The sequence below is a fragment of the Opisthorchis viverrini genome (genome assembly GCF_000715545.1).
Source record: "Opisthorchis viverrini unplaced genomic scaffold opera_v5_12, whole genome shotgun sequence".
NCBI lineage: Eukaryota > Metazoa > Platyhelminthes > Trematoda > Opisthorchiida > Opisthorchiidae > Opisthorchis > Opisthorchis viverrini.
Genome location: NW_008751668.1, coordinates 1,929,672 through 1,945,094, shown reverse-complemented (window position 1 = coordinate 1,945,094; position 15,423 = coordinate 1,929,672). Strand labels below are relative to the sequence as shown.

General features: G+C 45.4%; 1 protein-coding gene across 1 annotated transcript in view; it reads left to right on the top strand.

Annotated features, from left to right (window-relative positions):
• Positions 1 to 15,423, top strand: part of T265_01146 (hypothetical protein) — a gene marked incomplete at both ends in the record, with an annotated part of 65,789 nt that overhangs the window by 41,602 nt on the left and 8,764 nt on the right. The window contains 3 exons of the mRNA XM_009165107.1: positions 6,705 to 6,774; positions 8,570 to 9,143; positions 12,805 to 13,028. Of these exons, the coding sequence (XP_009163371.1) occupies positions 6,705 to 6,774; positions 8,570 to 9,143; positions 12,805 to 13,028 (868 nt within the window). The remainder of the gene's footprint in view (positions 1 to 6,704; positions 6,775 to 8,569; positions 9,144 to 12,804; positions 13,029 to 15,423) is intronic.

Below are 15,423 nucleotides of genomic sequence, written 5' to 3'. Positions count from 1 at the left end.
CGTCGCATCACCGCATGGCCTCGTCAGTATGATCGTTGTTCTCCTGTACTGGCCAGACTGTCTTGCATGCGTATTCGATCAGAAATCCATTCATAATCCCCTTTAGGCATAATGACGAGTTGTGTGTGCAGTTGAATAGGGCTCTTCAATAATGTAACAGAGTGAAGACATGAAATATTGGCGTATGGTTTCATAATACAACTACTTTGATCAGAAGTATGCGAAAACACTGTCTTTTGGTGACGGACAATAGAGAGTTTCGCATATCTTGAAATGTGCTTGTTTGTTAAATTTAGTTTCGACTGATCCAAATAGCCTCCCGAACCCTCTCAACATATACAGTAATGTGCTGTAATATTGGTGGCGTTGGTAGTTGATCACGCTCACCGAGCCTGGCGACTAGCTTGCAGACGCTTGTTCAGAATTCGAAGAGACATCAACAGTACTATGTTGGGTGGAATTAGGGTGGGTACTAAGACGGCAACTACCCACCCAACAGAACACTAATGATATCTCGAATGGTGACGAAACGTCTGCAACTCAGTTGCCAAGCTCGGTGAACAGGTCAACAGTTGCCACCAAGGTGGGGTGATCTTTGGCAATTTTGTGCACGTCAAATCAAGTGATCCTAAACCGAGTGAACACTGGCTGCAGTCAAGATTGAGCACTGAACAAGGGTGGTAAAGGAGGGCGGATCATCTCGCCGGTTACTGGAGACTTCACTTTTACATTTACGGGGCGCTGATCCGACCTTGCCAGCACGAAGGAAGATCGGCCTGTAAAAAGGAAGCACGAAGGCTGCCAGGTCGCCCAAGCCCACACACGGGAAGTCGAGAGGCAGAGGTCGGGTTCGGAAAACGAACCGTGCTCTAACCACTTGAGCCATCTCGCTCCGACTGACATACCTTGTGACTTGTTGTTTTGCCCAGTGTTGTGGGCCCACTTGTGAGCCCCCTTCTGTCAAACTGATCACTGCAGTTCTGGGATTCGAAGTTTACCCCAGTTTCTATTTTCCATTTGTTGTCTTTCTGAAATCCAGATGCCCTCTGTTGAAAAGATATCCTAGCACTCTTCGGCATCCAGTAAACACCTTACCTATTTAACTGTTCTTCACTAGTCAACCAGATGAAACAGGCAAACTCTCGACTTTTCAGCGTAGACTGAAGACGTCCAGTTGTGTTCCATCTCATTACACAATCCCAAGCATCACTTCGTTCACTGGGGAGATTTGTTCAGTCAGTCAAACAGATGTGATTGTGTTGAAGGTGCTTCGTTATCCGTGTCTTCTCACTTACCAGCACTGCGGTTTTCAGACCTAGTGGCTGTAGTATGGCTATGCTGCCGGGTGATGCGCGGACACAGATGATATCAGTGGCATTGTATTGTCTCCAGCCTCTCCTTAGGTTCAGCAAGTCTTCATATCCACAACTTTCAGTGATCTGCGTGGTGCTGGTCCGAAAACAGTTTACTCCGTTGTTGACTTGATCGTCTTTTAACGATGTGACGTAATAAAATTAGCATTGTGAGCACTGGTACACTCAGATTGGGAAAAAAGTCGAAACTCAGTTCACAGTGAAATCGACGAGAATGTCAATAGACTCAAGCGCGGACAGTTGAATTGTGTGCACATCAGAACACTAAGTTTTGCTGGGACACGTCCACCTAACAGGGTGGAACACCTGACCACTGGTCGCTAGTTAAATCGTTCATATCTGCCTCCACAGCTTGTGTCTATTTCAGTCATACAAATTTCTGTGGTCGAAGAGTAAGAGAGAGAGAGAGAGTTGCCGAAGTACATTTCTGTACAATTTAAGTTGGCTTCAGTGGGAGACAATACGGAGTCTCAGCTGACTCTCTCGGTTATGATAATCTTCAACCGAATGTGCCACAAAGACCACTTCGTGTTTCAGTTGAAAGGACACTTGTATCCTTGACGGGACACACTACTCATACAGTTGTTGGAAAATTTTTGAACCTACTTCTGCTGACCCGTGATCCATACCGCTACACTGCAAAATTCCATCACCAGAACACTCAATTGGCTCGCTACCTGGACACAGTGCACACGAACCTGTGTGAATGGCTAACATCATCGGCCGTTCACACATACTTCCACATTGCTAAATGAGTGGAGTCCATGCTCCCACTTTCCGCTTAGTGATTCGAACAATTTCGAACCATGGTACTGAGCTGTCAGTTGCTGAGCGTTCTGTTCAGTACGACAGTGTGTTGTCCAGCTTTTGGGATATCCATGCAATAAAACCTCTGGTTGTTTTTTTTCAGCTCAGGCGAGCATTCCCACATTAGACTTGGCCAGACATCAGTTGATCATGACAGGTGTCACACTAGATCGCAGTCTCAACGTGTGAGAATGACAGCAGATTAGACCATCTCACGAATTGAGACTGGGAGTGAGAGACTGTAACTGTCCTGTCGCGTTCCAAATCTAATGTGCATGTGGACTGATAAGGTGAAGTGAGCCTAACAGGTGTTCCGTAACATTGACGCAGTGGACCGGTGTGGAGATTTTTCACCTTATGATTGGGCTGGTGGACCACCTGGGCAGGCCACACAACGAGCTTATCTCAAATATCGTACCAACTGAAATCTTTATGCAGCACATTCAGTTGGAAAACATCGTAAATAAGGGATTCAGTTGAGTCCCTCGTGAAAATTAAATTCACATGTAAGTAAATGTATATATCCAAATCGGCCCAATTTGGGTTCAAATAGAACATAAGAATCACGAGAACTCGAGGACTGTGCTTACCTGATGAGCCCCAAGAAAGGCGAAGCCGATCGTGGGCTGCAAACTTGTGAGTAGTTTCCTTTATGAAAAATAAGCCAAGTTGTTTCGCTCACCTTTTCTGTCCGGCAGACGGTACATGAGTTATGGTCGCATAGGACAGAACACACTTGATCTGTGTGTGTGTGTGTGTGTGTCGATCCATCCATCGTGGCGGCATTTAGCATGTCGCCCATTCTTAGCGGATACCGTGACTCGAACCCTGTATCGCAGTTTTCAAGCAGGGGGATAGTGAAATTAACCAAAAGAAAATCATGAAGATATGCAATGGATCTTAGCATTTTCGATGCTCCGTTCTGTGCCTCAACGCCATTGGAGTGGCGGCGTGCGAAGGGAGATTTGAGGATTAGCTGTCGTTTGATGTCTTGTTCAGCAGACAAAGGAGCCCTATTGTGAGAAATGCTGCTTCTGTGGTGTGAGAAACCCTGATGTTAAGAGTTTGTAGCTGCATACCACCGCTTGATTATTCCTACACTGTTGTTATGATAGAACTAGTGAGGATGTCCTCTTCGATTTTGACGAACATTCTGCCGGATCTCACCGTGCCTTAGGAGGTGAATTCCAATACATCTAGCTGGGATGGCTGACCCCTAGTTGGTTCACTCAAATGCGTTTCAGTTTTAGGTCGAGTCAGTCTAGTGGGTAGTACTACCACTTATTGAATTCCGCGCCGGCTGCCCGCAACAAGAAGTTAATGCATTGCCTTTACAGAACACATTACCTACAAGATCAGTGGACCTTTGACAGACGTCCGTTTGATATCGAAGCATTGTACGGGAGATTAGTTATCTAGATTGTGTGCGACCTTCAACGGTGCTTCGTTATTTTTGACAACATAGAGACGTCTATTTTTGTAGGGAATATCATGTTCTTGCTCTACTTGTTGATAGCCTGCTGGTCGAGTTTGTTACGCATCATCATTTTCGACAGCATGATATCAGTGTTCAATACCGATGCTTCGCTGCCATACAACCTTGATTCAATTGAAAGCCTTATTGTGAAGAAAAAAATAAAGGTGGATGGGGAATGGACTTAGTGCTGGCTTACTACAATCATTCCGAGGTGCCTACACCTCCAAACACTCACTCAGACAATTTGGATAGAAACTGATGACAAGAACGCCACTGACATCGGTTGGCAGCCACATTTTGCAGCGTCTCTAACCAGGCAAAGTGCGGATCACGCGATCCCCATCCTGGAAGGCGAGTAGCACCGACAGCACCCAGACGTTTCGTGATTTCTTTCATACCCCTCTGCCAGGTTACCTCTCTGCTTCCGCCACTGGGCATGGGAACCAGCACTGGTTTCGGCAAACGATGTTACGCATTCTTCTCTCGCTTGAACCCTTCATGTTTTATGCAGTCGTCGGTCTCAACGTTACATACTAAGTTTCCGTGAGCATTGTAGGTAAAACTGCGATAATAATATGCTATACTTTTGCTATCGTAAGTCAAACCGAACCGGCGTACCGAACCACTACAAAAGATTAAGATAGACCGCAGAACAACCAATCTCACCACAAGTTAAAATTTTGGACAACTCTAGCAACCGATGAACCTGATCGTTTATGGAGCAGGTGGCAATTTTTCCCACTGCCTGTTCTCGTTCGCCAATCATTTTGAGTTGCCGGTCCCCTTAAAGAATTTCGGTTTTAAAAGGGAATTTGATTTCGCACAATCTGCGTCCACCTCACTGTCGTTTCGTCTTATGCTGGAGCAATTATTCTGGTGGGTCCACACCGATGAAGGAGTTCTGCTCTTGGTAGAACTCATCAGCAGTCCGTATGGGGCTTTGGAATTTGAACATCTTTAATGCAAGGCGAACGTGTTACCACTCCCCTACCAGCTCAAGCTGGATGCGTTCGGACTGTCACTTCTGAACAGGCGAATTTGTGATTGGTTTGCCCATCTCATCTTGACTGCGTTCAAGCGGTCGGTAGCAGTTATCTTATTTGAGCTGTCCATAAACTCCGGCTGTTTAAAGCCGTTTCTGCACGTGCGCATGTCAACCGAATTACAGCATTTCGACTCAAATTCCAACGCTTCTGAGCCGCAGTATGCATTAGTTGCCAAAAAATGTACACGGTCCCTCCATACCGGTATGCACATGAATGCTGGTGGAACGTCCTTGTGATGACTTGACTAGACTGGATCAGATAATTTGCTGAACACGTTCACTGATGGACTTGCGTTACCTGCCGTAACGTATACTCAACATACCGATTTACCATCCGGTGACGGAACAGAGTAAAATTGGCTTTTTGTAATGCACTACTTTTAAGGTTGCTGAAAACTCCTCGACAGCCCACGACCGGTTTCGCCCTTCTTGGGACTCATCAGGTAGGCGCAGTTTCCGAGTTTCCGTCAACCTCATGTTCTACTTGAAACCAAACTGCACGAAATTAGCGAACTGCACTCATTTGCAAACAAAGTTGGTTTTGCTAGAGACTCACCTGGAACCCAGCTGCATCTCCCGTTTGTCATGTTTCCAGACATAGATTCAGCTGCGTTCCAGGTGGGTCTCTCGTAAAGCCTGTCTGCAAATGAGTGTATTTCGCTAAAATCTGTCTCGTGTCTCTCACACTGTTTTCACTTAAAGAATTCTAAGCGTATTTCCATCTGAAGGTTTTGTTCGCACGGTAATTTATAGTCTTGAAAATGCTTGCCAATTTTATGTAGTCCGCCGCCCGCTGTGGTGCAAATGGGCATTAACCGTGTTATTTCCGATCCAACCAACCAGCTCGTTCCCCTCCATTTCATCCAGCGCGCGGTTCCGGGCTTTGTTTCCCTCCCACTTTTATCCGATACGCCTCGTCACACCAAAAAACCCGTGGCTTTCGTCAGATGCCTCCCGATTGCTCCGTCGCAAACCGTGCAGATTGTGAGCACTGCGTCGTGCCAGTGTTTTCGAAAGGTTTAGGTGTCTTGTCCGTTTCCACTTACTTCTGTCCCTTTGTTTCATTGGCCTCGTGTTTGCACAATTGACGATACCAACCAGTCAACTATGTGATCTGTGGCTACCCCGGTCACCACACTACGAGCCAGCTGATTTGCCGATCAACGACGGATCTATCTCTTCCGACCATCTATTAGGTGTGTTCTGCCCTACGTGACAATCGCCCACACTTTACCTGCAGGAACGGAAAGGCCAGTGATGCAATTTGACCTGCTTTACTTCTGTGTGAGTGCATCGTCGTGTGATCAGGTGATCCACTGGTCCAGCCGTACTCTGGAAAATGTTCACCCTAGCCCACACTGTGCGCTCGTTACAGAACACTTTCTCACACCAGTCCTGCAATCTGCGTGCGCATTAGTTTCACCGCACGGCACGGTGTAAGTATGGTTTTGCCATCCCACCCATACTTCAATGCGCGCGGATTGTGTTTTATGCTAGAACCCCACGCATTAAGACCCTTCGACGTCCGATTCGAGATCGCCGAATTCTCAGACCAGTCAGTCATTTATTGCCTGATCGAAAATTGCCTATTGGTTCGCCCAGATCGAGAGCGGAAAAATATGAATTAAGTTGTACACACCTAATGACATTTTTGTTAGCAATTTGTTCGAATCACTAGACTTAGCTCTAGAGAACTAGCTGGAAAAATTGTTGTGCGTTGACATCCACGCTGTTTTGAAGTTTGTCTTTTTCTATGCTTAGTAACGTTGTAATCACACTGTTTTTTTTGTGGCAGTCCTAATTCTGTATTCAAATGAAGGTGTGCAACATATCCCAAGCACTTTTTCCCGTTTTGCACCCATGTCCTAGTGGTTTGACTTCCGTTCTGATGTTGCTTTCTTTCGCTGAATAAATGAGGTGTTCGACAGTAAATCCAGACTCTATGCTAGATGTTTAACTACCCGGATTTATTTGCCTTCCCTATTCTCCCCTTTTTACGCAGATCTATACCGATCGACTCAGTTTTCCAGTTTTCCACCGAAAAGTTTACAAACGGTCCACGTAGCAAACAGGTTAGTTGTTTTGGTCAAGTGCGTGCATTCGCTCAGCGACGCGAGTCACTCGCGGTCATTGTCTGAACCGGTTTCGTGTTTCTCTCGCGAGGTTCTCACGACCGGTTCACGAAACGAAGTTACCGATTACCATCGCGATTGTCCCCCCACCTACACATCACAATTCTAAGATACGTTAGGCTGGACAATCATTGTGTTTACAGGGATATTGTCATATCGGAATGGTCAGCAATGGATGCGAGGATTTCTTGTTCAATGCGACTCCCACCTCTGCTAGTTGCATTTTATTCGTACCTTTTGCGCTGTGAGTGTGCATTTAGAAAATTCTCGTTTCGTCACCTATCTTCCCGTAAGTACCTGGTTTTCCGCTTGACTTTTATGTGCTGCTTCTTTTTGAATTCTAAAACGCGACCGTGTTACCACTTTTTGTTGGGATCGACAATTTATTCGACGTGCATCTTCAGGAAATTGGAACTCTTACTCTTGATTTCTTCAACTGGTATTGAAAGAATTCATCATCGAGCGTAGCAATGCAGCTCAGTAGAATCAAGTTATCCGTGGCAAGCTTAAGGAACGTCTTCTGGTTTGACCTGAGTTTTATGGATGGCTTTTAAGTCGCTGCCTAACACAGATGTAAAAGCATCCATGGTTCAGCGTAAAATTACGTATGGAATCTCCGACTACGCCCTCCGTGTTTGTTGGTCTGTTCGCCAACCGTGGCCATTGGATTGCGGACGTCTTATCACCAGTCGAATAGGTATCATCGGGGCATAGGTCACCCAACCAGGCATTGACGACGTCTCGTTTGCTGACGAAACGATTGTAATTCAATTACCAAGCCCGGTGACCACATCAACAACCCGTTGAATTGCCTGTCCAACCCACTGTCTGTCTGTGCCACCGTTTTACTGCTTATCTATGACTCTTTATTCACGTGTCGAGAGTTTGATTCGTTGATTTGGGTGGTATACTCTACTTCCTCTGAAAGCAACCGATAAACAGCGAGAAAAATGTAACTATCCGACGTTAATCCTCCGCACTAGCGGGACCCTCCAGCAGTTGAACAGGACACACTTAGACGGAACCAAAACAACCACTATTTGGGTGTTTGGCACTTTGACCCTTGACATGAACCTCATTTTGTCCCCCAAGTAAAGCTAATTGAATCGACTTTTACCCTTAGATGATTGAGGACAGATAAGTAGTCGTGTGGCTGAACACAGCTCATATTGTTAGCTCAACATGTGCTGCGATAGTGAGATGATTTTACGGAAGAGTTCTTTCTCTCTGTCTTAACGAAGCAATGCAAAGCAATGAGAATGTTGCAGATTTGCAGATATTTACATCAGGAAATAAAGAAACCGAGACTTGAGTTTCTAGGGGTGATGGTTAATACAGGAAAATGGCCCTCACCGGATTTAGAGGTCTATCGTTGGTCCGCACAACTTGAAGAAAACTTCAAAATCTTGTGAGGATCCATATCCTTACAGTCTTTTCATTTATTTTCCGTTCATGTTGTTACAATTGTGGTTTCGTTTTAGACCGAACATTTGAGTAAGCAATAACTCCAACTAAGGGGTCTGATTCGCGATCCCAATTGGGGCTTCTTATGAGCAAGGAATATTGTGCAGTGCTATATTTTTTTCCACTTTAAAGGGTGCCTACTCAGACACATGGCCAAATTTGACCGCAATAATCTCATTAGGGTCAGCCTCTTTTAGTGGTTCTTGTCTTAACCCATCACCAGTTGTTATTACTTGCGTAAAACTTATACACGGTTGCATATTCGATTCAGCCGTCTGGCACATGTACCGGTGAACTTGGCTATGATCACGAGCCAGTCTGGGTCTCGTGTGCCCGATCCCGCCAACCTAGCGAGCACTCGACTGTCAGTACTCCGGCAATCAAGTCAAGCAGCAAGGACTCCAACAGTCCACCCCCTGTGGTCGTGCCGAGCAGGCATTGCTTCGCCGCATCCGCCACGAACTCGTCGAATTCGGTGAGCTCGTCCAATAACTTGGCGTCTTCCCCTTCGTCATTTTTGGAATCCTCGATATCGGGTGACAAAGATACACGAACTCCCACCTACTGGGTTCCTTCTCTTCTGTCGACTTCCAATCCGTTCACCTTCTCTCCTGCACGCCCTCCGTCTTCACTCTCTGATCGATCCAGCGGCGACTGGGCAACCACAGGTCAGGCAGTACCCTGCAGTCCTTCCATCAGTCCTACACATGGAGGAGCTAAGACGCGTTTTGGTTACTTTCGTAGCCTGCGCACCAAACCGCGTCAGCTTTTTGTCATGCGACATGCAGAACGTGTTGATGCGTGTTTCGGTCGTAGTTGGATGACACGCTGTTTCGACAGAAAAGGTTAGTTTAGTTTTCATCACATTTTGTTACCAAGTGCTGAAAGCTTCGGTACGGTGCTGGTTGCCTAATTTCTTCCTTCCCTCTGTACCTAATGTGTTAGTGAAATTGGCGGACTTAGGCAGTCGAGGGCCAAGATGATGGTTCAACAGGTTAGATCACATTTTCAGTTGAACAGTTAGCTCGCAACTAATCAGATGTACGGCACGGTCGAGGAGCTATCCAGGTGGATTCTTTCGGGCTCGTGGATCTTCACAAGCCCTGATGGAGCTGTCCAGTCTAGCTGTGTGTGTTCGCCTGACAATAGCAGTCCAGATAAACGGATTGTTTCCAGGTTCGGAACTCACCCACGCCATTGAGACAACGGAGAGCTGACTTATGGAGCGGAATTCGGTTTGTTGTGAGCCCCAATGTGAAGGGTTATCGCAGTAGAGTCTCGTCTACTGAGAACGTAACACGCGTCAACTTTTGGTGAAATAAGGGATACGGGCTAATTTGTGCAGACATCAAATGCACCAGTGTTCAAGAGTCATTGGTGTTAGTGGTCCATCTTTCATTTTCATTGTTCTCAGTGGAATGAAGTAAACAACCACTAAATTGCTAGACTCAAAAACAAGAGACCGTCGAGTTCGCGATTAGATTAGGTTCAAGACTGGTAAGTGAAAGAAGCTGTCCGCTGTTCGTGTGTCGTCTTGAGTACCTCTTATTTCTTAGTTGCCCAGATCGCCTACAATTCAGTTCAGATGCCTAAGGTTGAAATTTTGACTAAAAAAGATGCGGAATGAAACGGTGGCGTTTTTTACCAAGGGATTTTTCCCGAGAGAGGGTTAAGTTTTCATTTTTCCAACCTAGTTCGCGTAGCCCAATGGCAGCAGGGCCAAGGTACAGAGGTCGCGATGCTTCCACGTCCGTAAGATGCATTTCTTGTTCTGTAAGATCTTTTTTTCTACCATACTGAGTAATCTGCCGGAGGTCACGGGCAACTTTTGGACGATAGATGCATAAGGTCACTATGACCGACCATCTCTACCGTCCTTGGATGAAGCATAGCTGAAAATTCCACAGCTTCGAAAAAACATTCTGTCTCACTTTTGTCGCAGAGCACAATGGGACTTTACTCCTCTAACTTGCTCATAATACGATTGCTTACAGTTTCATTTTTCGGTGATCTTAAGTAGACTGTTCCCGTTTGGTATTCCTGGGATAGTTGTAACTGGTGTTGTAACAGCTAGTGTAGCCTGTGGGATCATTGTAGCTGGTTTAAACCAGCTCTTGGTTGGAACTCGCCAGAGGTTTCATCAATCATTGGCCAGCGGACTCTGAGGACGAGCTTATTACAGTCCAGGATTTAAAGCGTGACTTACTGACAGAGGCTGTTGTCCGAAACAACCTCTGATATGTCGATATTTTTATTTCTAATTTTGGGCTTATCGACATTATTATCAATTTGTTCATGGTCATATCACTCTCGTTTGAACGGTCGTCCTCCTGTCCTGGTGTAACTATTCCGGTGAGTCCATACCAAAGGCAAGCAGTGGATTCGAGTTTCGCTCTTATTAGAGCTCATCAGCAGTGCATATCCAATGGCCTTGCCGGGATTTGAACGCCCGACATCTGACATGCGAGGCGAGCGTGTAACCACTACTTCACCAACGCACGTTGGACGCGTTGTTCATTATGGTACACGGTCATTGCTAACCAGTAACTGTTGAGAGTTGTCTTTCTGCGAAGGTAAAACTGTGATAACCATAAGGATGCGAGCTAGGTTTTTAGTCTCCCTCCCCCATAACCCTGTTGTGCTTGGATTAACCAGATGCGCTCTCCGTACCGGAGCACAGCAAAGACTAAAAGCAACATCCTGCATTAGAGGACGTTTTTTAGTATCTCATAGGCTCGTTGCCATCATGAGGACTGGAAGCACCTCATTGAACGGGATAGCGGATATTGAGCATACTTCAAAGGGACCGGAAAACGCTGCGTCGCCGTAATACCGATTTCTTTCACCCCTTATCCTTGTTATCAGTTCCGTCTTGTGAATGAATCAGTGCAGGCGGCTTACGTGCCGGTACAATGTCATATTTTGACAACCGTTTGTGAAGACGGATCGCCACATCAACTATAGTCACGCTTTGAATCGACACTCCCTGTTCCTGTCGAAAGCTACCGGGTAGACACAGTCAGCTTAACCGAAATATGGTGTTCGTGCTTCTGTATGTCCGTATGCGTATTTGTGAGATGGAAAATTACACTTTTGTCTTTACGTTTATTTTCACCTGACCTGTTTACCACTCAGAGCCCAAATTACACTATGTTCCTGACTTTGAAAGACCTGTTTATCAGGACATCCGCAACATTTGTTAACTTGGAGAACAATGATCTTAGTGGTGAAATGACACTATCATTTTCGACCGCCACATGTGAGAAAGATTACGATAGATTCAATTGGAAGAAATCTGCCTGGATGGCAAGCTATTCAACCAGCGGATCGTCGGTTGTGAAGTACTAAATCTCAAATCTATAATTTTCTGTCTAAGGAGAATGGAATCACACACTTTCAGAAAGATGGAGCTTGGAAGTTTATGAAGCTGGGGCAACAGGTCCGAGTAAATACAGAGAGTTAAAGGGTATTTCCTATTCCTGTACGAAAACCACTGCGATTTCTGACACTTCTACAGCAAATGGCAACGAATTTAAGTCGTGAGTTGAGATACATCCATTTTACAGTCATCAGCCTATGTAATCGACTGTTATGCGGTTCATCGAATCAAATAGCTATCGACTCAGTTAGTATAAAGGACAGTTGTAGCTCACCCGGTGGAGGAGTTGTCGAAACATTGTCCTCGATATTTGTTAATGCAGTCAAGTTTTCGGAAGGGATGTGACCATGTGATATTGACGTGTTCCTGGACATAGTGCATATGTAGCGTACCATTTATATCAACCTCAAAGAAACAAACTTCTCACTTCGATCAATTGGAAAAAGTTTGGAACCGATTGAGAAGTCATCGTTTCAGAAGAGCTTGGTAAACAATCGGTAGTTTTTATTTGGGCAACGTTTCGCTTTTGACACAAAAGCTTCATCAGGCCAAGTGAACAGGTCACAAAATTGGCCAGGTTATAAGACAGACGGGGAACCAATCAGTAAGTTCTCTTCAGACTAAATCAGTGTTGAGTGTCAATTAATGGCTCTTGTCGGCTAGTGTGGGTGCCAAAATCTTGAATCGATGTGTTGGAGGGTTCCAAATTAGTTCCAATCGCTTTTTGTTCCTTAATCTTCCACTTCAGAGTGCTTCACTTGATGATTCGCCTCGGGTGCCGTTGTTAGATTTTCCTTAGTCTTTGTGGGGTTGTGAGTGTTCCGACAATTTAGTTTGAGGGGGGTTGAGGTCAAGTGGAATCCAAATGATGACTACTCTTCCTTCTACTTCTCTCACTTCGATTATTTAGGATATTTGCGATTTGTCTTTCCAAATTGTCCCAAGATGAATGCCTTCGATGCTATTGCGTATTTGGATGTATGACTTCAAAGTACATGAAGAAGAGATTGCACTTGATAACACTTGTTCTCGCATTTAGGGGTTTCTTCCAAAAGATAGACGTGTTTTGCAATCTTGTTTGTTGAGAGTAGAATTTGGCACTCCCTTCTGCCATCTGTTTTTTTTAGGTATCTATCATCGCGTCAACCTGAACCTACCCCCGTGGTTGCCTCCTCGTGCGGACATTATGGACTATGTTTGGGATTCACCTGTGACCCAAATAGGCCTGTTTGTTGCAGCCGAAACCGGACGCAGTCTTGCGGAAGCAGGCATCCAATTCACCGTGTGTTACAGTTCTCCCTCGCTCAGATGTGTGCAGACCGCCTGCGAGCTTTTGCGAGCAATGGGAAGGGTATGAGTATCACTTGTTTTTGTTGTTTTTGTATCCTTGACGTCCCCTCCCTTTGGCTACATCCAGTAGATCCTGCGGAACAGCCGAGAATCCACATCCTACCTTGCCTGAGTACATATGATAATGGCTATCTTGATATAATAAAACAAAAAATAGACCTATAGTTTTTTGTATACACCTAGGAAATATAGGGTTGTAAATATACGACTGCTGGTTGTATCAATTTTGCCGTTCGAGGTTAGCGCGTTGTCATTGTGGAACCAGGGACGTAGTAGTGTCGTTCCGAGCCGAACACTATTTTACAGGAGCATACCCGCGCTTGCAAGTTTACTTTCCATAAATTTGTTCACGATGGCTTCAATCTTGCTATCTGCAGAATCACTTAAATCTGGCACGATCCCTTGCACAAGGTTCATCCGGCTCAAAATCTTCGTTATCTTATGTTCTCCACACTGATTAGGGGCATCCACTGAGATTCGCTGAACATGCATCAGTCGTGGGCTTTCGGAGGACTTTCAGTAACTTTGTGAGTAGTTTGTTGCGCCTAGACAACGAAACATGAAGCGGTCTCGTGCAACACATTCATTTGAGGCTGACCATCATAAATGCGCGATTCAGCTGGATTCAGTTGGGTCTCCCGTCAAAACTAACTTTGTTTGCAAACGGGAGTATTCGTGGAGCAGCATACCATACTCTCCATCTGTCCTACACTAACTAATGATTGACTGGAGACGATTTTTTCATGGAGAGGACGATATCCAGATAATAAAAGATCAAAATTATTTCCCAAATCTGTTTCTATCATCCATTGCGACACCTGTGTGTACTGCTGTTGGACTATTGCGCCTTAGCAATCACTTAGCTGGGGTATGGTTCGGTTTGTCCGTAATGTCCTACAGCTCCTGTTGACGCATGACTACTCCCCACCATATTTCATCCAATTATTTTTGTCACAAACTCTGTATCTCGCGCTCCGTACCAGTTGTTGGAAACGAGATTGAAGGTTGTTCTGTCCGACCTTGAGCTTGTATTTGCTGCCGGTTTCCAGTGATGAATGTAGTGTATGCGAGTTCGTCGGCGTGATTGTTCACGTGACTGAGTGATGCCTAAACAGACAAAAGCCTCGCAAAGCGTAAAATGCATCTTCGGTGCTCCGTCCGCCGCAAACATCGCTTGAATATGATGCAAAACAATGCGTGAATACTAACCTGGAATGTGAAAATTTTTAGCCGATGTTTGAAAGTCAGTACCTGTCGTAGTGGTCAGACTGAACGTGGAAATGTCAGTCTGTCATGGTCTTGATTCGAGATTCACCCTCACGGTCACTTCATGGACTTTTGAGCCTTGTCGAAATCATGTGTTCTGATTTTAGACTGGTGGTTCATTTGAGAGTAGAAACGAGCCTAGTCGAGTCCATGTTACCATCGAGCAGGTCTGGAGTTGATTATTTCTCCCTCTGTTGGGTCCTTGTTTTCGGAACACTGACCCACTGCTTACTAAAGCCCCACACCAATTTAGAGATCTTCCGTAGAACCCGAATGTGTGTGAAGTAGCCACAAGCGTTTGGGCACAACCGTGAATAACATGAAAGAGCTAATTCTAATCAATTAGCGCGGTGCGGCCTGGTGTAATTTAGTGCATTGCAACATGCTAGTATGCAAGGTTTCGTGTCGTGTCAAACCACGGTTAACCCTGAGGGAAACAACAACCGAGCTGCTGACAAGGTAGCAGTGCACACTAAGATGAGACAACGAGTGTCTACCAATTTTGATATAGCATTTTCTGTCGTTTCCTGGTTGTGTATAAAGTCGTCATCGCCCAGAAATACTACGGTTGGGGACTCCGGAACTAACTGTCATTAAGATACATTAGGGGGTGAGATGGCTCAGTGGTTAGAGCTCAAATCTACTGACCGAAGGTCCGTGGTTCGAACCCAACCTCTGCTTCTCGACTTCTCCTGTCTAGGTTTGGGCAAATTGGAAGTATCCCAGCCCTCGTGCTTCCTTCGAGTGGCATGGCAGCTTGCTACCGAAAGGGTGCTACAGCTGAACAAGTTATATACTTTTTGGGATACGTTGCGGATCGGGCAATCTTATCACGTGATTTCATCTATTTTCTGTCTACGATTGTCCGGTCACTCACTCCACTGAGGCTAATTAGATACACTGCCAGCCATTCGCATTCACCACAAGCAAGCATCCAACAAAATTTGACCCCCTCACTTCTTTCGAGAGGTTCTGCTACATTAATACTTCTTTTCGATCAGTTGCATCGTTTCAAATCAGTCCGCATTACCTGAATATAAGCCATTCACATGCACTCGGTCATTATACGTTTACCTCGAATTTTTTCCACACTTAGCTGGACGGTGTCAAGTGTGAAAGTGATACTTTCC